Source organism: Psammomys obesus, unplaced genomic scaffold (assembly GCF_907164565.1).
Source record: "Psammomys obesus unplaced genomic scaffold, mPsaObe1.curated_primary_1811, whole genome shotgun sequence".
Taxonomy (NCBI): Eukaryota; Metazoa; Chordata; class Mammalia; order Rodentia; family Muridae; genus Psammomys; species Psammomys obesus.
Window position 1 is genome coordinate 6,957,527 of NW_026596057.1, and position 22,355 is coordinate 6,979,881.

General features: G+C 40.9%; 1 protein-coding gene across 2 annotated transcripts in view; it reads left to right on the plus strand.

The window, feature by feature from the left end:
* The window catches only part of Prrx1 (paired related homeobox 1), a 62,694-nt gene that overhangs the window by 39,267 nt on the left and 1,072 nt on the right, over positions 1–22,355 (plus strand). The window contains exons 2-4 of one of the 2 annotated variants that reach the window (XM_055624502.1): positions 8,589–8,764; positions 12,491–12,672; positions 16,378–16,449. In XM_055624502.1, coding sequence (XP_055480477.1) covers positions 8,589–8,764; positions 12,491–12,672; positions 16,378–16,432 — 413 coding nt within the window. In that variant the 3' untranslated portion in view covers positions 16,433–16,449. The remainder of the gene's footprint in view (positions 1–8,588; positions 8,765–12,490; positions 12,673–16,377; positions 16,450–22,355) is intronic. The other variant, XM_055624501.1, reaches the window with a different exon arrangement.

Below are 22,355 nucleotides of genomic sequence, written 5' to 3' on the forward strand. Positions count from 1 at the left end.
CACACACACACACACACACACACACACACACACACACACACACACACCCCATTAGGAGAGCATAATTTGGTTGTCATCTAGAACAAACAATTATTGAAGTCTTTCTATCTGGCTGGGTACCCGAATTATAAAAACAAGCCTATGACCCCACCGTGAGATGCTGTTGGCCCTGAAGGCTGAAGTTACAGACTTGGCCCTGAATTTGACTCCGTTTTGCAACCCATGCTCAGTTCCCGCAGTAAAGGCCTATCCCCACCCCACCTCTGCCTCCAACCCAGTCCATGGGCTGTAGCTCTAACAGTCAGTGTGAAATATTTGAAGGTCAGGTCTTGAAGAAGTAATTAGGTTCAGATGATGTCACGAGGGTGGAGTCCTCAGGATGGAGTGTGATCCTTGTTACCTGTTACAGTTTGTTAACTCTGTATCCCAGCTGTATCTCGCTCTCTCATTCTCTCCCAATTCCACCCTCCCTCCCTCCTTTCCTCCCTGCCCCTTTCCAAGTCCACTGATTGGGGAGGACCTCCTCCCCTTTCATCTAACCCTGCTTAATCAGGTATCATCAGGACTGGCTGCAAAGTCCTCCTCTGTGGCCTAGCAAGGCTGCTCCTCCCTCGGAGGTGGGGGATGGGTGGGGGGTGGTCAAAGAGCCCACCATGGAGTTCATGTCAGAAACAGTCCCTGTTCCCCTTATTAGGGTACCCACTGTTACTTTTAAGGAACTGAATAGGCCCACTCTCTAAAGCTTCCCAGTTTTCAGGCTGTGAGAGATAAATTTGTGTTCTGGAGCTCCCAGTCTATGGGACTCCATAGTGGCAACCTGAAGTGACTGAGATAGCAACTGAGATAGATTTTACATATGAATTAAAACCCAGGATGTTATGGAGTACTGTCCACTTCCCTCCCTAGCAAAAAACAAAAGCAAGAAACAGAAGTTCTGAACTGGGAGCCACTATATGTACTTTCACTTTTCTTGTTCTTTGGGGAGACTTTTAATTTTGTTTACTTAAACATTATTTTTAAATATCAGATTTCTTATGTTGGGCACATTAGCAACCTCCTGTCTTCCGATTATTTTGGTATCGAAGACCAGCATAACCACCCAAAGCAACTTAATCTCCTGTTTAGACTTCCTTGTTTACTGGCAGATACTGAGCGCCCTTCTCTCTGTGATTTATTGTGATGGACTAAGGCTCACTATCTGTTCCCTATGTTTTTTTTTTTCTGCTAGAAGCATCTTCTCTCTTCAATCTAAAATAAAAGCATGCGAGGCAGTATAACTCAAGTTCTATTCTAAGAGTTCAAATACCTTGCGATTATTACTGTTGTTTTTAGCCAATGAGAAGGGCTCCCTCTGTTTTATTAGTCCTGTCCATCTAAGAGCTGAGTTCATTCATTAACTATGGACATCTCACTCATGTTAGTCTGCTCTCCTGAGTGGTTTTCTTAAGCCTGTTTTTAACCAGCTTTTATATCATTTTAAAATATAACAAAAAGAAAAGAATCATCTTAAAAAATGACCTGAGGCAGGTCGAGCCACTTGATATTGCCCTCCTATCGGTAATGTCATGATTGCTGGTAAGCCTTTCTTAAAGTGGAAGCAGTCTTTAGGAAGGAAGACTGTCACCAGAGGAAGCAGGAACACACCTCATCCAGTGCTGTCCCTGGAGGAAACAGTCACCTCAGGGGACCCCACACCCAGAACACTGAAAGTTTAGAAAGCTCTTAAAATCTGATTCACATTTTACTCTTTTCCTAGAATTTTGCCTTCCTTAGTGGTTTCTCTCTTTTCCTTAAAAAAAAAAATCTTTTGGAATTTCTCAAAATGCTCAGACATTTAAAGAGAGAGAGAGAGAGAGGAAGAAATAAAAGTCATGGAGTAAATATTGAGTAATGTGACTTTTAGTTTTTAGACATGTGGTAACCAAATTGGTTAACACAAAGCAAATGAGCTGAGAATAATTGAATTTTCACAGCCTGTGTTTAGCCTTTGGCTTCCTTCTTTTTCCTGTGTTTTCAAAAAACACTAATTTCTGGTGCGATTGCTTACAAAAAGTTATGAGTTTTTTTTTTTTTTATCTATTTGAGTGCTTGATATTTGAATATTTCTTTTCAAAAGTGAATTTTAGAATGAAAAATTGGCTCAGTAGAAAGCCAAGGATTAACTAACAGCAGAAGAGAGTCCCCAGTGGGGTGTCTGGGGCAAATTACGGATTTTCTCATGCTTTGTTGGGTCTCACCAAGTCCCAACAAAGAAAAAAAAAATTATTTTTTTCTTATCAGTTACATTTTATTAACTCTGTATCCCAGCCGTGTCCCGCTCCCTCATTCCCTCCCAATCCCACCCTTCCTCCCTCATCTCCACTGTGCCCCTTTCCAAGTCCACTGATGGGGGGGGACTTCCTCCCCATTCATCCTACTTGTTCTTAAGCTTCTATAAGTGAGTCTTCTTAGCTCCTGGCCTCATCTACACACTCATCACATTTGATCAAGCATTTGTTACCATGTCTGAAGTGTCTTCTGACTTCCCCTGTGTTTTTTTTTTTTTTTTGTGTGTGTGTGTGTGTGTGTGATAGGATGGCTCCTTAGTAACAGGGAGCAGAGGGCAAAGGGAGCAAACAGCACAGCAGCTTTGACTAGTCCATCTCCAAGGAGAAATCCCAGTGACTGTAGCAGCGCAACGGCTCACAAATGCCCCTGCAGCCACGCTCAAATGCCCTCTGTGCCCCACTGACTGCCTGGGATTTGTTCCTGTAGGTCCCAGGCAGCCTTGAGCAGTAAAGCCTTTTCTCTATTCTGTTGTTCTGAAAACAGGCTCGGAGAAGTGAATCACATTGTCCAAGGCCACAGATAATAATGGGCAGGGCATCAGGAAAACACAGTTATCTTGGATTCTAAGCTGCTAAGCTTTCTGCCCTCTTCCACCATATCCCCTTCCGTTACAGTGAGGCGAATCTCATCAAGGATTCTTATTTCCTGCTTGGTTATTCTTTATTTTTTTCCAATATTTTCCATAGAGAAACTGAGGGTAGAGTACATATCTAAAGCCACATCCTTATGTCTCTATCGAAAAGAAGGTACTCTACCCAGTAACACAATGCCTAGAATTTGTTGTTGTTGTACTTGGTGGCGCTGGAGAGCCAATCCAGAGCCTTATGCCTAGCCTACACAGCCCCAAAAGGAGATGAAGGTTCTGATCTAACCCTGCCTAGGAAGGCTTGCTTGCACTGCATTCTCTCAGGAGTTCTGGTCAGGGATGCCTTCAGAGACACATCCTGAGAGTTCAGGCACATAAAAGTGAAATGGACAGTTTTAGCACTATGGAAATACATTTGCCTTACAAAGCTGAAAGAAAATGGAGATGATGAGAGATTTAAAGCAATACCAACCACCACGTTAAGGTACCTCACTGTTTTAAGTACTTTCTGTTTCAAAGGAAGGTCGGCTGTAATGAGAAAGCTAAGCTTTGAGACTGTCCACAGAACCCACAGGCTCACCTTTAAAGAACCATTAAAAATAACTTTCTTAAAAGATTTATTAAGTGTGTGTGTGTGTGTGTGTCTGTGTGCCTGTGCTTTTTGAGTCCACATATGAACATGTGGAGGCCATAAGAGGGCACCAGATTCCCTGAAGCTCAAGGGCGCTTATGGGTGGTTATGGGTGGTTATGAGCCACCTGGTGTGGGTACTGAGAACTGTGGCCCTGTTCATAAAGACTACGTGCTGTCTACTATGGAGCCATCTTTTCAGCCCTTCCCCCTCATCCCCTATCCTTTAGAATGTTCTTTTTTTTTTCTCTAAAGAACAATCACATTTTACATGTTTGATATTATTTTTTTAAGACTTAGATGGATGCCTAACTTAAACCAAAAGCATGCTGACTTGATAGCAAAGGAAAGCTTACACATGCCTAATTTCACCATACAGTGGGCCCGGCAGGTCTAAAGTGATTCTTGACCGTGACTGAATAGTTGTATATTTGTCAGAGACCCAATCTTGCTGCACTGTGGACAAGGTTCACTGGTGGAGGACCATGAAAGTAGCATGCTGTTGAGAAAGGGTTGATGTGCTGCTAAGCCTGGCTTTGGTCTTTATGATAACTAAGCTCCATTTACACTGCCAACCATGTTTCCAGGTAAGTGGTCCCTGAGCCACTTATCAGAGCACATATTAGAAGGATGCTGTACCAATTTCAGTTAAAGCTAAGGGTACCCAAAGAAATGCAAACGAACACCACAGTTGTGTTTCACTGCTTTTCATAGGCTTGGCAATCAAAGCAAAACAGTTTTTAGTGGCTTTTGCAATTATACTTCCTTTCAATTTTCTAAAGGTTACAGGGCCTGAACCACACAAATCCCATTAAAGTAAGTAGCTGTTGTGCAATATAAATTGCTTTGAAAACATTCTTCAATGCCCATAAAGTGATCAGCGGTCTGCACTTCAGATCCGCTTGCCTGCCATGATTTCAACCCAGAGACAGACGACACACTTTGATGTGGCGGTTGGTTCTGCTACCGAAGTTGGCATTTTATCTTCTTGCATCAGATTTCTTCCCAAATTGATGTGACTCAGGCATAGGAAGCACATTTTTGCTGCGATTTTCTTCCTAAAATATGTTTTTACTCTACCTTTAAATTATGCTGGGCCGACCCTTGATCTGGGACCTCCAATGTTCCTCCTCCTGGAGGCAGCACAGCAGAAGGTCAGGGAATGCATGGGGGATGCAAGGTCTTAGTGGGTAGAGGTTACCACAGCCGCCTGGGCCTGATGCTTGAAGGGATCACCCTCTGCTTTCTTCACCCTACCTCCAGGGTAATGTCAGCAGCCCAACACAGAGTTCGGAGTGAGCTTTTATGCTGTAGCCAGAGTGAGTGCCATTTTCTTTTCCATGCACAGTTTGTCTGTCTTGCAAGGGTTCTGGCCCGGGTTTCTCATGAAGCTATGCTAGAAACACTCTGACCCACTGAAAACACTCTTTTTTTTTTTTTAAAAAAAAAAAAGCATTTCTGTCTTGTATGTGGTCCTGATTATTATTGCACATGCATTTTGAAGATGCTTTTTACATAAAAGAGGAAAACGGAAAACTGAGTTTTGTATTCACAAAGGAACAAGACCCCAAGGCTTTTCCTGTGTCTAGATCTGAAAAAGACTCATTATAAAAGGTTTATTTTTTTTCCTTTTGTATTTAAAATTATCCAGAAACAAAGACAGCCCTGACCTAATTAGTTGCTTTGCACTATTAAAAAGAATCTGAATTCAGGAACCACTGAGCCCTTTAGGCGTCAGGGTTCTAATTCTAGTCCCTGCTTCTACATGACAGTACAGGTCTAACTCTTCCAACTTTTATTGTCAGCTCGTCTGTGCTGCCTATATCTCCTTTGTAATAATGATTGGATGCACAAAGGCAAGAAAATATCTTCCTAGAAAGAGCTGGACCATAATTTTTTTACATAGCATTTGATAAAATAATAACATTTATATGGAGATTTAAGAAGGGATAGGTTAACATGGACTGAAACTATTGTCCAAGACTTAACGCAGGAAGTAAAACATGAGATGTGCTTCCTAGGGCATACTGATTTTAATGTGTCCCTTAAAATGAAAGAGAAGTGTGCCCATGTGTTTCTAGGGAAAAGAAGATGGAAGATGGAATGTAGGGAGGCAACTGAAAAGGAAAACACAGAACACCTGACCCAAACAGCTACTCAAGATGAACATATGGGCATTCTGGCTGGAATGGTATATGACACAGTGATTCTTGTTCACAGAGCTGCCTTATAATATTTTCTAACAGCTAGCACGATCAAACATTTCCCTTGAGCGATTTTCCTTGCTGGTGCCTTCCTGTTCTTCCCTCGCGCAGAGTGTCTGTTGCCATGTTCAGTGTCCTGGCCTCCAGCCTTGTCTAGAAACCTCACATTTTCCTTGTTAGAGCTCAGGCAAATCACCTTGTCCTTCTAGGTCCCTTACCTCAGCTGCAGAATGAGACGAGACAGTTGGGTTCGATAACTTCTTGCACTTTCCTGGTTGCCAGAATTTTATGATTCATGATTCCAAGTGAGACTACACCTGTCCATAAAGCCAGCTTAGTCATCGCATCAAGAAAGTAGCAATAACTACACACTTGGAATGTACTTAAACATCAAATCTATAAAATCCATAACTTCCTTGTATATTTTTTTTATAAAAATTTGTTCACAATTCAGTGTTATTCTGAAGCTTTATGAATCCTGACCCTGTCAGGATGATAAAGAACCATGTCCATCCCATCGAGTCAGTTGGATACTAGCGCCTTTGGACCACATAGTTTGAAATTAGCCTTCACTGTCCTAACAGAAAGAGGACTCTCCCGCCGTGAAAAATACTCACTGCTTTTTCCCCTTGTGTTCAAGCAGAGCCCCAAACCTGACAAATGTATTTATCACACGTTCTTCAAGTGCCCTGAGTTTGTAAACTTCAGCAGTGTTTATTTATCCTCTCCTGCTGTGGAAGACACTGTACCCGATCCTGTTCTTCAACGGCAAGAAAATCTCTCAGGCTGCGATCAGTGAGCAAAGACAGATGAGCCAAAGGGCTGCCGCTCAAGCTGTCTCTGCTGCCTACTTATTGTCTCTTTCCATTTGCCTTGGGTTCTGAAGGACATTTGCCAGAGCCGGACTCCTGAGACCTTTGTTACTTGCATGTCTTTTCTCACCTTCAACATGATCGGAACTGATGTTTTCATTTGTTAAAACCAACAAGAACATTCACTGGGAAACTCTTGCTGGAATCACTTCAGATCATCTTAGCTATTTATTCCCTGTCATAACCTGTAATCCTCCATTTCCCTTACTCCCACGTCGGGGGACTTGGTGGTTTTAGAGTGGACAGTCAGTGGGGTCTCAGTGAACAGTGGGAGATTTCAAAGAACTACCAAGTGATTATATGGCAGGTTGTAGTACTAAGAACAAGATGTAAAATATTCTTGATCTTGATCAGAGTTTGGCAGTACAAGCAGAAACAGGATTACAAAGCAGAACAAAGGATTTGCAACTTGTGGTTATACAGGAGAAAGAATTCTGAGTGAAGAAAAATCAGAGTATTTACTTACTCTGGTGTTTACTTTACATGACAAAAATATTAACTTGTGGTCTGATTGGTCTCAACTTTAGAAAAGTATAGAAGATAAGGATTTTTTTTTCAGATTCACATTTAATGGAAACATAAATTTCAGGGTCAGACATTGTCTCAAAGTCCCTGAAGAGCAGAAATACTAGAAGAGTTAGTTATATGGAACTGCAAACAAGAAATCTAGGAGGGGTGACAATAAGAATAGTACGAATGCTTCCAGACAATTGAACAGGGAGCTAAAGGATGTTAGGTCCTACCCATTTGAGTTACAGTGTTGATGCTATTGCCAGCTACTTTTTCTAATAGGTAAACAGTGTCAGCCATTTTAGCCTGGATGTTCTAGGCCTGGAGAGATCATAGAAATTATGATTCAAATGGTTCCATCATCAAAATGTGGCTAATATGAGGCTCTCAGTAGGGTGTGGCAGAGGCTCCCTCAGGGTGCTAAGTGTCAAAACCAAAAAGGACTGATTAATGGACTCATGCAGCAATCATGGAATGTTGGTCAGCATCTTCTCTCTTGAACCAATTGGGTCAGATCATTTTTTTTTCTACAGAAACACTTTTCTGAGGACAAGAGAAGTTTCATGTTTCCTTGGGGGGGGGGAATTCAGCCAGTGTTTATTGTATCTGGATCTTTAATTACCAAGGGCAATATATAGTGTCTATTCTCAGTCCTGAAGGAGCCTAAGGGGGAAAAAGTCTCAGAGTTTAAAGACAGTAAGTAGTCTCAGCCATCAGTCATGTAGAGATCTGCTCTGCAGGCATCCCCAGTTTCACTTGCAATTTGAACCCAAATATAAATCTAGAACAGACTCTATTTTTTTTTTGTGGTAACAACAACATTACAGCTGAGGTGAGTGTTGATAAGACAACTTGATTCTTGCTAGTAGCTTTTTCTGAGAATGCTTTGTGTTTTCAGTGACAGGAAACCATGATTGGATGTGCTAGAAACACAGAGCCGAGAGCTTGTTTTTGTTGAGGATGGAACAAATATACAACTTCTCCTTTATCCTCATCTTTATTCCTTGTAGTTTAGCTTGAACTGAGCCTCTCTGGACAGCATGTGCCACAAAAGAGTGTGTATGTATGGGAAGTTCAAGACTCTGGATAACGGTTTCATAGTGTTAATAGCACAGCTGGTCAACCACTTGGTTTCCGCAATCAATCATTCTTATTCTGGGGCTTGGTAAGGGTTTCAGGACAGGCCCATGTTACTCTCTGATGGGGCATTTTGCTCTCTGGATGATTGGCTAACCAAAATGGCTTTGGGATAATTTAGAGCAAACCCAAGATGGACCACGCAGGCAAAGCCTCAGAACTGAGGATTCCTGGCCCTTGCCAGCATTCATTTAAGAAAAATGACGTTTGATTATAATACCTTGCTAAGGATGTGAGCAAAAGAAGCAATCTCTCGTTATAGATGGCAGTAAATAACACCTCTGGAGTGACCTCCATTCCTTATCACCAATTTCATTCCAGATGACCAGTTGAACTCAGAGGAGAAGAAGAAAAGAAAGCAACGGAGAAACAGGACGACCTTCAATAGCAGCCAGCTGCAGGCTTTGGAACGTGTCTTTGAGCGGACACACTACCCAGATGCTTTTGTGCGAGAAGATCTTGCACGTCGGGTGAACCTCACTGAGGCCAGAGTGCAGGTAACTCATGCTTTGGATGGCATCCACCAAGTGTCCCCTCCGCAGTGACACATCTCTGGAGATGGTTTATCAATACAAGTTGTAGGTTTTGGGGCTGCAGCTGATACTGATATGGGTTGCGAATATAAAGTATGACAACGGACTTCATATCTTTCATTGAGTTGAATGGTACTTTTCAAAATTAAAGAGAATGCCTTTAGGGAGGGTAAAATGTGCTGTAGGAAGGGCTATCTCTCTTGCATTGTTGTGAACCTTATACAGTGGTGTTCTATATACAACACACATGAGGGCCTGCTTCAGCATGCCATCTCTCAATTTGAACCCTAGAGTGGCCATAACCTTTAACTCCCCCTCACCTGAGCTTTCCTGTCCAGCTTGGGACAGTACCAACCTTGTTCTAAGTACTCATGATTATGAATGTTGATAAAGACTGGAGATGAATATTGAGAAACTGAGTTAAGAGCATACTTAGAGTAGATAACTTCTTATAGTCTCCAACGTCCCTATGAAATAAAACAAGTTGAGGGAGGGCGAAGTAATGGTGGCTCCCTCAGTCAGAACAGGAGTGTGAAAAGATCTTCCACATGGGGAGACAAGAGCTTCTCCTCAAGGTTCTCCCAGGAGAGAAAAAAAAAATCAGTGCAATAATGCAAGAAAAGACATCTAGACCTTTCCTGTGGCCCCAAGGAAAACAAGACAGAACGTTGAGGGCACACTTCTGTGATGGCAGTCAGGGCTCAGATGAGTGCACCATAGCAACAGAGCATAGCTCCACACTGACATTTGGTCCCGTTCTCTCCATCCCTCCCTCCTCACAGATCTGAAGTTAACCCCAGTGAACTAACTCTGCCCAGGTTGCTTTTCACACGCTGCTATGAATTCCCTCTGCTTTTCTGACCCCTTCCACCTCCTATTTCCACAACCTCAGCCTGCAGTGAAATGATGAACAACTTTAAATGAGTAACCCACACACAAAAAAGAAAGAAAGAAAAAAAAGGAAGCAAAGCAAAGAAAGAAAACCACTTACAAAAACCATGCTCTCTGTTTGGGCATTTTATTTTCTAACTTTATTTTATTTTGATCTTTGATTTTTGTTTTTGTTTTAATTTTTGAGAGACACAGAAAGAGAGAACCTGAAGTTGGGTAGGAAAGGCGGTAGGGAAGATCTTGGAATAGTTGGAGGAAGGGAAAATATGATCAAACATATTTTGTGTAAAAAAAGTTTAAATTAAATTAAAGAGATTATTATCCCCTAGTATCTTACAGCACCATTTTGCTGTAGTGCTCTGAACTTTAAAAAGCAAACAGGTAGTGCAATGATGGAAACTGTTTAAAATATGGGGAAGGGTGACTTTTGAGTTGGGAGATTAATCTTGTCCAGTTTCAAGAGCTGAATGTCATGCACGGACATACATACGTGCAAACATATACACATACCTACATACATCCATACACATACATGGTGGGAGAGGCAGGAAATGCCATCTCTGTCCCACCTGTGGTTCTATCATATATCTCTGTTTATCTTCCTTTCCTACGACACTACAAAGCAATGACTTTTATTGCCATGAGAGTTTCCTGGCGGAGCGGCACAGAATTGTTCCTCTGTGACTTTATTATTTCTCCTTAAACTCCTGGCCTTTCCCAGACCAAACCAATCACCTAACTCAGGGACCCCATACTCAGGACATTTGTCACAACATGACATGTACTGTATTAAGTTATCTGTGGGACAACTCCCCTCGCTGGCTGGTAAAATTCTTTCATATGGAGATAAGTTTTATTCATCTTCGAAAATGTCATTTCTCCTCTTTTCCTCAAATGTTTATTGAGCTACTATGGACTCCATGACTTGATTCGCTTTGTTGGAGATAAATAAGACTCTGAGAATCTTCTTACGGGTACCGTTGTCTGAAACAGAGAAAAAGTTGTGCAAACTATTGAATAATGATGGCATCATAAGATGAATCCCACAGTAAAGAAATCTGCAAGGATTTTTGATAGAGTAGGAGGAAAGAATGATCCACTCTGCCCGGGGAAAGGAAAGGGATTATGCTCTTATTAGCTGTACAATATGAACCAACACAAAACTCTTTCTGTAATCCTGTCAGTCACATCTGACCAACCACGAGACAAAGTAACAGAGATATTAAATAACATTTGGATGATAAATCTTTGGTATGGCATAGCTGTAGTATAGCTGGTACTTCTATCCAGTTCTTTTAGACCTTAATGTCATTTGCCTTCTACTATTAACACTTGACAGAAGATTGGATGTTACAATAAAACCTTGGATTTGATACCTAGACACAGAGAACGTTACTTGCAGGTAGAGGGATTGTCCAGTGTACCTGTGCGCGGAGGACAATCAGCTTCTGCTTTGGGAAGCCCTTTGGTCGTCACAAGCCGAAGATACGCTAACAAGTCCTGTGGTTTAACAAAGAGCTAGTTCTTGAATAGTGGGTTTTTCTTTTTCTGTTTTACGATAATTTCCTCAACTTTAAAGTAGAATTCTCATCGGCAGAATTCTCATGTGTAGTGTAAGTCCCAAGGTAGGTTACTCGTCCTGGGCTCAGTTTCAATAAGTGCTGAGTTTATCACTAGCTGTCTTGGACGCTATCAGGCTACCCCCATCTCTTGAGATATACAAATAAATGTCCTCCATTTAAATTCTCAGGGTTTGTGCCTGTGTTTTTCTTTGGAGAGTGTCTTTTATAGAACTCAAATAGGTTTTCACTGTCTGGTTCAATATGTTAGAAGTGCTGGAACCTTTAGCCAGGAGCCAGTGTACAGATGCCCCCTTAAGGGGACAGGGATACCTTTGAAGATCTGCCTTCCATTAGTTTGGTCTCTGGAATACCCACTTGATGGGACTACCATAGGGGTTGCCAATTTGCCAGGGGCACGCTTTGGTAGTTCTTTTTCTTCTATTGCGTCCTTATTCCCCTGATGGTTTTTCCAGCACCTTTTCTTTTTTCTTTTCTTTCTTTTCTTTTCTCCTTTCTTTTTCTCTTTCTTTCTTTTCTTTGTTTTGGTCTTTTGAGACAGGGTTTCTATGTGTATCCTTGGCTGTCCTAAACTCACTTTGTGGACCAGGCCTGCCTGGAAGATCTGCCTGCCTCTGCCTCCTTGAGTGCTAGGATTATAGGTGAGTGCCACCATGCCCAAAATTCCTGCACCTTTTCTATGAATGATTTTCTTCTTAATCCTTGCCACAAGGTGTGGGGAGATAAAGTGTTTCCTTCAATTAATAAACACAAGGAAAGCTGATGAAAAATTCACACTTTGAACAATCTTTAAACTTCCCTTAGAAAAACCATTATAACAATTGCCAACATTTTATGAAATTCTAAGTATATTGAATATAGGTATAATAGCCTTCATAACCTACATTTAGTTGTTTTATGGATTATTAATTGATCCCATCTCTGGATTCTTAATTACTAGAAGTATTTCATGGTCCCCTTGTGCTGGGTCTTGTACGTGCTAAGTTCTTCCCTGAAGTACTCCATAGACATGGAGGTTTAACTCTGAATCACATTGCCATTGGGGAAGGATTTTACTGCAGGATTTCGATTGTTTTAGGAATGGTTCTAGACCCATCTTGTATCTTTCTCGGGGTGGCATTATATAGTAAAATCAAGCAAAATTCCACCCATGTAACCCATTTTCCCTTGTTCTTCCTCTCCCTCTTTACCTCTTTCTTCCTTCCCAACAATATTCCAGGTGTGGTTTCAGAACCGAAGAGCCAAGTTCCGCAGGAATGAGCGAGCCATGCTGGCCAATAAAAATGCTTCCCTCCTCAAGTCCTACTCAGGAGACGTGACTGCTGTGGAGCAGCCCATCGTACCTCGCCCTGCTCCCAGACCCACCGACTATCTCTCCTGGGGGACAGCCTCTCCATACAGGTGAATGACTGGCCCACTCTCCCTTGCTCCACTTCCACATGCGCCTCAGCCATCCATCACACTCAAGGCTGCTTTTGTGGCTGGCTGACATTCCTTACTGGGTTAACCTCTTCAGAGACATTCAACTTGCTGGCATCCCCACATTTTTTCCAAGAGATTGCTAGTTGCCCCAGGAGCAGGGTTTGGGGCAGAAGAGAGAGAGAGGGGCAGCCATCTGCAATCTCCTCTTGGACTCAGGAAATCTTGTCAAGGTTGCAAAACTGGGAAAGAATATAAAAGAACAGATCCTCTGTAAAGCGGGTCCAGTGCCCCTCTTGGAACCATTCTGGAACAAAACTATCCCATTTAAGACACATTTGCTGTGTTACAGCCAAGTAGGGAATCAATGTGTAATGCTCCAAGTGTAGGACTAATGGCACGCTTCACAATAAATCTGGTTTTGAATTAAAAGTAAGGGAGGGAGGGAGGAACTGGAAGAAAAGTGAAAAAGAAGTTCCTTTTAATCACTTTCCTGACCCTAGTGCTCTGTTAGTGGGTAAGGCTTTCTTAAGATCCCCAAATGCTTTCCTATTTGATTATTTGTGATTTTTATATATCCTAATCTCTCTCTCTATCTCTCTTTCCCTCTCTTTCTCTGTGATGTGTTTCTTTCTCTCTTATTCCATATGGTACGCTTTAAAAAAATACACTTAAACGTTTATATCTAAAAAGGAATTGTTTGAAGCAGAAAATAATAGAATACCATTTCAGCCTCCGTTTGGAGACTTTTCCCCTCCATTCAGTGCGCTGCTGTTCAGAAAGCACAGGTTGGTGTAAGCATACCTAGGAATCCGGTACTTAACATGTAATCGGGCTAGAGTGCCTTTCTTTAAACCTAGCAGAAGCCCAGCTCCAAGCTATATATTCTGTTTGGCTGACTTCTACGGAAGAACTATGCATATGTTCATTTTTCTGTTAACTGACACTTGTATCTTTTTATTCTTCAAGTTAATGTTTGAACTAAAGAGGGGTTTAAAACTGGTTACAGGAGATTGGGCCCAGATAAAGAGTGAAATGCCATATTTATGAAACATGAGTGTTTTCCCACAGTTGGGAGGTGTCATTAAATCCCAAAGCCTCACCTAAAATGGTCTCTCAGGTCCAAATAAGTTCTTCAGAGAAATGCCTTACATGCATCTGGAAGTTTTATGCACCTTCCCTGTGGAATTAGCCTGACGTGCCTCAGTGATTGACATCAATATCTAGGAGAATGAGGAAATCCTGTTCCTGTGCTGGGCCTCCATTGGCCCCCATCCTGGCTGACTTTGGAAGATCAGTCATGTCTGTGTTTCCTACTTAACATTTAGATGTTTCTCTTGTAGAACTTACTAAAAACACATTTTGGAGACTGTTACGGAATAGCATATTCTTTAATATTTTAAATAAATGGAAGGCCTGCTTTCTCTATAACTATTGGTAGTCTATAGATTAAGTGAAAATCGTGGGATATGGGTGGAGTTCAGAGCCTGGTGCACCAAGATCTCTAGTTTGAATTTGGTTGCAACCAAGAAGTTCCTTGCTCCTTTTTATGCCTAAGTTTTCCTTGGGGTTTCTACCCCAGCTTTCAACAATCTGGATGACTGTCAGTGGTCCCCACCCATGGAGCTGAAAACAGCATACTACACATGAAATCTTTCCTGAACTAACATCAAGTTAGGCCACCTGAACCAAAGATAGATGGGCTCCAGTGTCAGCATCTAGAGAAACTAGTAACATGCAACTTGTGTGTGCCTTTTTGGGAAATATTCTATTTTAATTGAAAAAATAGAAATTCTAGCTATATTTTGAAAATCTACTCATAGTTTCACCAGCTTGACGTAACTAGTAAGTTCGTTTTATGACTAGAGTTTATTTTATATAGGGATAGTCTTAGTGTACATATTATTTTGTATTATGTTCTTTTTTTCACTTAAGACTGTATAACTTCATACTGCTTAGTGATTTCATGGTATGCATTTATTTCTCTTACATACAATGTTGTAAAAAACTAATTGAAGCAATATAGAAGCTAATTGTTCATATTTTGTATGAAAAATAAATTAATATCCAAAATAAGTAGAAAAACAAAAGTTTAAGGCAACAATTTAATCAGTGATATGTTTCTTTGACCTCATTTTGACTGAAGTGTTCATAATTTGGTTACTTCCTGAAAGTGGCAAAGGCTATTCTGTTACTTGGGGGGGGGGGGGGTTCTGCTATATTTAGAACCAAATATATTATGATTTTTACATTTCGAAACTTCCTAGCAAACATATATTTCTAAGGAAATATAAAAGAAAAACAAATGATGAAAAGCAAAGGAAATGATAGACCTTGTTGTTCCTGTTGGTACCATTATGTCGAGCTAGTTGTCTCACATGTGATATTCATTAAAAGGCATTTCTCTTGATCACCCTTTAGAGCATTCCTGTGTGATAGCTCTGTGTGATTTGCCCTGGTTCAAAACAAGAGGAGACTTCCTAGGTTTAAGTCTTCACCAAGCAGAGTTAGAACAGTACTTCTGGGCCCTGTTTCTACCCAACACATTGGGCTGCATGTCCAGCCTGTCATATTCAAACTTAACATTGCATTGTAATGGAAGTACTAAAAAGTATAAGACTGGAAAATTATCTAAATTCTCCTCCTTTGCTAGTCAAGCACTCTTTCTTGACTAGCAAAGCCTATCTGCAGCTGAAGTCTTCATCCTGGAGCGTGAACATCCCAGTGTGATGGCCAATGTCATTAGATCATGAAACCCAGGGACATTGACTAGATACTTTTGTCAGAAAGAAAGGTTTACTGACTTTCATTGCTGATCTCTGGAAGAAGAACAGGAAGCCAACTCATAAAAACAGTTATTTCCCTATGGTAACAATCATAGACTAGAAAATAGCCAAGCCCTCTCTCCTCTTTTTTTTAAACTTTTTTTTTTCTAAATGTCTTTGAAATTGGATGTGAAAATCATATAACATATCATCTGGACTGGGAAGGTTTTGGAATGATATTAATAATTACCTTAGGAAAAAACGATGTAAACCAGGATTGTCCCAGGCAAACTAGGGCATTTGATTCACTCTAATTATAGCTCACTATGACATCACTCACTCTCTTGAGCATATCAGATAATGACATCAGACAGGCAACCGAGTTACTAGAGATACCAAAGCATTTCTCAAGATGGAAACTACTTTCCTGGCAGAGGTTTTGTTTTGTTTTTGTTTGTTTGTTTGTTCATTTGTTTATATACATGTAGCTAACTGAAGTAAACTTGTCTTTGGGACACAAACCCAATACTTAGGTGAGAATGATTTCCTTTAAGTGAATTATAAGAATGAAAATGCACACAAACACTAAAATGATCAAAACTCACTAACCTCACAGTGTTATATGCCTCTTGGGTAACAATAATCAACCAAATTCTACACTATTCTTTGAGACCAAGTAGCGAAGAGACCCTTCCCACAGACACAGTTGTTCCTATGAAGGGTAGACAGTGAATGGCTTGGCTCTGTAGTTCTGTCAGGAGCGCCATTTGCAGAGGGAGGGCTGGACTTGCCACTAGTGGCAAGGCATAGAGAGGCTGAAGGCTCTTGTACCTTCAGCCTCTCAGTTGGTCTTGCTCATGGTGCTGCTCACATCTGCTCAACGCATTTGGCTCATTTCTCCCTTTCACACTTTCAAAAATAGATCTTCGTCCCTCCCAAGATGTTGTTTACACGAGGGGCTTCATAACGGATTCTAACGGAAGACACTGAAAAGGTAACTTGTCAGATGGGGAGGAGGGTGGCTTCTTGGGGTAGGACTTAAGGGGGACTTAGATTTTGTTTTGTTTTTTAAGAAATGGGGGGCTGACATCCTAGAAATGTAAGCAGTGGAGGTCCCCAAGTGGGAAATTAGAAGTCAGAACTGTCAGAAAACATGCCCGGCAAATAGAGTGTAGGAGTCTGAAGCAGCCTCTCCATACACAGTTACATGTTCAGGGATCACGGGGCTGTGCCGGTGAAGACTCTGATCCTTTAAGTCTAGAGGCAGCTGGGTTCCACGGCTCTCTGTTGCCCCACTCTGAAGTAATTCCCACGGTGCTCACATTTATATCTGACTAGCGTGGTTTTAGATACCCAGAGTATGAACCAGTGTCTGACTGTGTTATTGTCTTGCTCCTGTTGCCTCGGAGGCCAATACCATATTTGATTTATTGTGTAACTTTAGATTTAAAAATTGAGCTAGATATACTTTTCCTACTATATGTCTCACAAGGGAGCTTAGAATCTAGAAATAAACAATATGGTATGCTCAATACTGGGGGGGGGGGCGAAGAGAAAGAAACACAAAAGGTCTGGTGGCAGTAGAAAAATATTTCTAGAAAGAGAAGTTAAACATTGTAAAGGGGTCACAGAACATGCACCAGAAACTAAAGCCTCACCAGTGAAATGTGCTCCCACATGTTCACTTAGGAAAAAAAGCAAGTATGCATTCTACAACTCAACTTTTGAATTTTAATCAGAAGCTAGAAATGATGATTTAAGTACACAAGCACACCTCCAAAGGATTTATAGGATCTCACTTTAGATGTACATTTCCCTAGGAAAACTGAAATTTAATTTTCTTAGATGAAACAAGCATGTGTCCATTGTTCTTGCACTGGCAAAAGAACAAACCAAAGAGAGCTTCCAATGTCTGTATTTCAAGGTCCAGAAAAATGCGAACTAGAGCCTGTGAAAGACAATGCGGAGTGGGTAGAACCCTGGATTCTAAGGACCAGGAAGATGCTCCTCAGGCTGCCATAAGCATCTTTAGGATCATGTTTTAAGCAGCTTGCCATCATTTATTCAAAAAGGCTGAACAGAAAATAGCATTAAAGACAGAGTTCAAACATTACTTTTCTCCTCAGTTGTTTTGTGATTTATAGAACTGACACCGGACGATTCAAAAATCAAACCGTTAGAATATTTGCTATACTTCCCTGGTATTGGTAATTATTTTCACTCAGTATCCCTTTAAAGCACCTTTCAGAGCAAGCTGAATTGGCCATAAATGACGTGTCTCCAGAGGAAACAATTATCTAACCCTGCCAGCAGGGCTAGCTTTCTGCTGGGTTGCATCTGCTTGGAATTTCCAAATAAGGCAGTGGGAAAACTTCATGCTTCCCAAAATGTGTCAGCTCTGTGAAGTCCCATGGCAGACTTGATGAGTCAGCAGATGGAAGACAAGCATTTCTTTCTCATCCCTAACGTCTCCATGTGCTTTATTTGGCTGTGCAGCTTCTTGGTTACGGATACAAAGAGCTTTGTTAACAATTCAACAGAAAGGGTGCATTAGCCAACCTTTTAAAAGTCCCAGGACTCAGCTCATATATACGTGCTCCCTTTACAGGAATAAGAGAGTCTTGCTCAATGGGAAACTAAGCAGCACTTGGATGTCTGTCTGTTGACTGGGATCTTGGTGGTTGTCCTGTGTTTAACTGATACACATCACTGAGTTTCTACCTTTTTTTTTTAATTCCAGGAAGTTTCATTCTGCATAGGAACAGTGGTACTTTTACATTGGGTTGAGTGACCCCTTAACTGGCTAAAATCAATTAATTACTTTTGTAGGTGACTCTCTGGTGGGAAGAGATTTCAGGGCTCTTTTGTTGCCTGAGGCAGAGTTTTAGAAGTTTCCATGACATTAGAAAACAGGCAGTCCTGAATAGCCCCTCAGATTGGCAGCCCTTCAAGACAATCCTGCATCTGTTGTTACTTAAGCAATCAAGCCCTCCACCTTCCAATGCTATGTTTGAAGCATGACTAAGCAACTCTTTGGACAGCCAGCAGTTAATTCTCTCTTCTTTGACTGGTAATGGGCCTTGTTTGTCATGGCTATGTCCAAAAGCTTCCGATTTCTTGCCTATATTGCACATTTAGCTTGAGCTGTATAAATAGACCCATGTCAAATACCCAAAGGGAAATATATAACATATCACTGAGAGTCTGATTTGTGGGATTCCCTTAAACATTTTATTAAGCAGTAGAGAATGGAGATGGTGTGCCTTATAGCCTATGTAATGTGCCTTATAGCCTATGTAATCAGCTACCCAATACTGCAACACATTAGCTCAATCTTCGCAAGTTCGTGACTTTCTTAAGCATTTACCAAGTGAAAGTGGCATCTCTTAAGAAGCCTCCCATGGAAGTGCAACTTCATTTGCTAATGTCAACTGCTTTCTTAACTTCTGGCCACATAACTTGACGGATTTCATATAGTATTTCCACTGCTAGAATCACCGATAGAGTGTTGCTGTCATCACAGAGGTGCAGCAGAGTGCAAAAGGACACTGTTCTCTTCTGTGCATGCATGTGCAGACAGCCACTGAAATGTCTCAGTTACTAGCTAATCTCCTGTGCTATTCTAATTCTCAGTCATTTGGTTTTGAGTCAACCGTCCTTAGACAGAAACACAATATTTCTAAGAGATGTGTTACCATAGTAAGTACTCAGGCTAGAACATCAAATAGACTATGAAATGACTATAGCTAAAATGATGTATTACAGACAGAATTAGTATCAATAGGATAGTAGACAATTCAGAAAAAACAGTATCAACGACGTTAGACAATTAAGATAGGCTCCTCAAATCCCTCCAATCCCTCCTCCTAGTTAACAAATGAAATACTTCCGGTTATCAAAGAAAAGGTGGATTTCTATCAAGTAGGATCTTGCTGCCCAAAATCTCAAAGGAGAAAGAACAGGTTTCTTAGAAACTTGGGCTAAGTATATAAAGACAAAATTATTCCATAACAATCTATAATTTACCAATACTCACTTTTTCTTTAAGTTCTCTTGTGAAGTTTTAGCCTTGTATATTCAGAAGTCATTTAATTTTCATCCCAGTATTTAACAAATAATGCAGACACCCTGTAACATCAGCTTGTGCCTGTGTGTTTAAAATTTTAAAAGCTGTGGACTGTCTTTAGAATTTGATACTATCACTGAAGCACAGTTGAGAAAGGCTAATTTTATTTTTTAATAATCCGTGCTCTAGGTACACTATCCAGATCTGGCTATCTGGCTATCTCTTTATTTTTTATTTTCTTTCTTTCTTTCTTTCTTTCTTCCTCTTTCTTTCTTTTCTTGTTTCGTAACTTTGTTTTATTTATTTAAACATTTTTTATTATCATTTATTACAATTTATTCACTTTGTATCCCAGCTGTGTCCCCCTCCCTTGTTTCCTCCCAATCCCACCCTCCTGCTCTCTTCTCCCACTATGCTCTCCCCAAGTTCCCTCCTGAGGGGAGGTCTTCCTCTCCTTCTATTTGACCCTACCTTATCAGGTCTCACAGGACTGGCTACATTGTCTTCCTCTGTGGCCTGGCAAGTCTGCTCTGCCACCAGGGAGAGGTGATCAGAGAGCCTATCACTGAGTTCATGCCAGAGAAAGCCCCTGCTCCCCTTATTAGGGAACCCACTGGGTCAGGGTTTGAGGTCCTCTCCATGCATTGTGCTTGGTTGGGGTATCAATCTCTGCAGGGCCCCCAGGGCTCAGTTTTTGTTGTTGCTGTTGTTTTGGGTTTTTGTTTTGTTTTGTTTTGGCTCTGTTGGACCTCTTGTCCCCTCTTTTTCTTAGCTACTAAATTTTGAGTGTTTGGTATATCCTGGAAAATTCTGAGCTATGAATTTTGGGTTTGAATTGATTTCTGGTAGGATATTAGAGAGATGTATGCAATTCATCTAGAAAGTGAATGATACCTATTTGGCTTTGTCTTATCTTACTGGATTGTTGTTATTTACTCATTCATAATTCAAGCCTGCCTAACTGAGGACTCTTTTGTCTCCTCTATGTGATAAAAAAGTTCGTTTTATTAAGCTTTAATGCACTGAGTGTATTTTTTTTATTGTGAACAAATGTTTTTTATGGATCCAAGAATATCCAATGATTATACCACTGTATTCCACATCCTTCTAGCTTTGTTCCTTCTGATAACATAACTCATTTTCCAGAAAGGACTAGTTCTCAAGAATAAATGAATTCTCTTTAGAAATCATTACAGCAGGATTAAAGATGTCGGGACATGGAGCACAGGTCAGTTTAATCAGACTATATCTGGCTATGACTGTTTAGTAAACGGTTTATTGAACTCCACATGTGCGCTGGGTGTAGTGTAAGCTCTACCTGAAGATACAGTAGTGAAGAAGCAGAGGTGGTGACCTTTGAAGCTTAGGAAGAACAGTAATAGACACTAACCAAGTTATTAATTAGAAGTGAAATATGTGAGTCAAGCAAAAATACAGGGTGCCACAGGAGAACCTATCCTTGTTTAGGGAGGGATGCCTAAGACCATCTAAGACCCAGAAATGATCGGTAAGAGTGAAAGCTAGAAAAAAAAATTAAATGTAAGAATATAGAATTCTTTGTGAATCTGAGTCTTCTTTTTCTTCTGCCATAATGTAGACTTTATGCTCACAGTCACTTATACCCATGTGATAAAGCTTTAGAAGCTTTGTTTTATAGGACTAAATGATCTGAAACTCAGTATTTTTTTTTAACTCGATTGTTTTCTTGGTAAGTGCTACTGTGGGTCTTAACTCTAATCTCAACTCTGTACTGTCTCAGATAAATAGCAATGATCTATTCCCTCTAGCTTTAGTTTTCCTTCTTTCTGATCTTGTCATCCGATCCCAGAACCACAGACTCCTGTGTGGCTGACAAAGTTCCAGTGGAATGCAGGCAGCAGAAAAGCATATGTCATTCCATTTATAAGTCCCATCCCAGTTCTCTGTTGAAAGGAATTTTACTAATCTTAGAAACAGCTAGGAACATTTTATTTACTTCAGAAGATCTCATTTTAACCATTTCAAGTAAAGTGAGAGATAATTTGCATCCCCAACTACACACCGTTTTCTTCTCGTTTAACAGATCCATAGATGCAATGCCACTAATGATGAATTCTTGCCTAGGTCTTAATTACAGTTTATTACAATCAAAACTAGCTTCATGTTTCTCTCACCAATATAGACAGCGAGAAACAGTTACATCTGAAATCCAGAATGCTAAAACCACAACATGAGAAGTTTATTTTGAAATTCTAAATATTTCCAAAGTGACTCACCCCAAAGGTGGTGTGTGCTAGGCAAATACTTCAAGAAGTTAGAAAAGTCAAGACCCACTGATATGAAAGTCTCGACCTGACAATGCTTCTTACTATCATCCAATGAATCAAAGTGCCAGGGAAGTATTTAGGGTTGTTTAAGTGATTCTACAAGCACATAGCTGCTTATGGTATTTTTGATGATCTAAAATTCAGGTCAGTAACCTGAACGAAGAAGCAAAATTCTTTCAGTCTACTGTCTCATGCTTGCTGTCCTCCTTTGCCGGTTTCGCAGGCTGTCTGGTATAGGTAGGAAAGATTAGACTCTGTATTAACCAGCTGATGAAGCTCCCACTGCTTGACCTGAGCAGTCTCCTCTTACCCCAGAAATAAACCATTACTCACTGTATCCAACACAGCAAATACTGCTCCCTACCCTGTCTCATTCTCCTCTGGTTCCCCATGCCCTGTAAAAAGATGGCCATTCTTTCCCAAGGACCTTAGACTAATTGAAAGCCGGGCCTGTAAGAGACCCCAGAGGTCCTCTCTCCACCTCACTGCCCTGCCTGGCCCTGTCCTGAGAGGGTATCCACCCAGGGC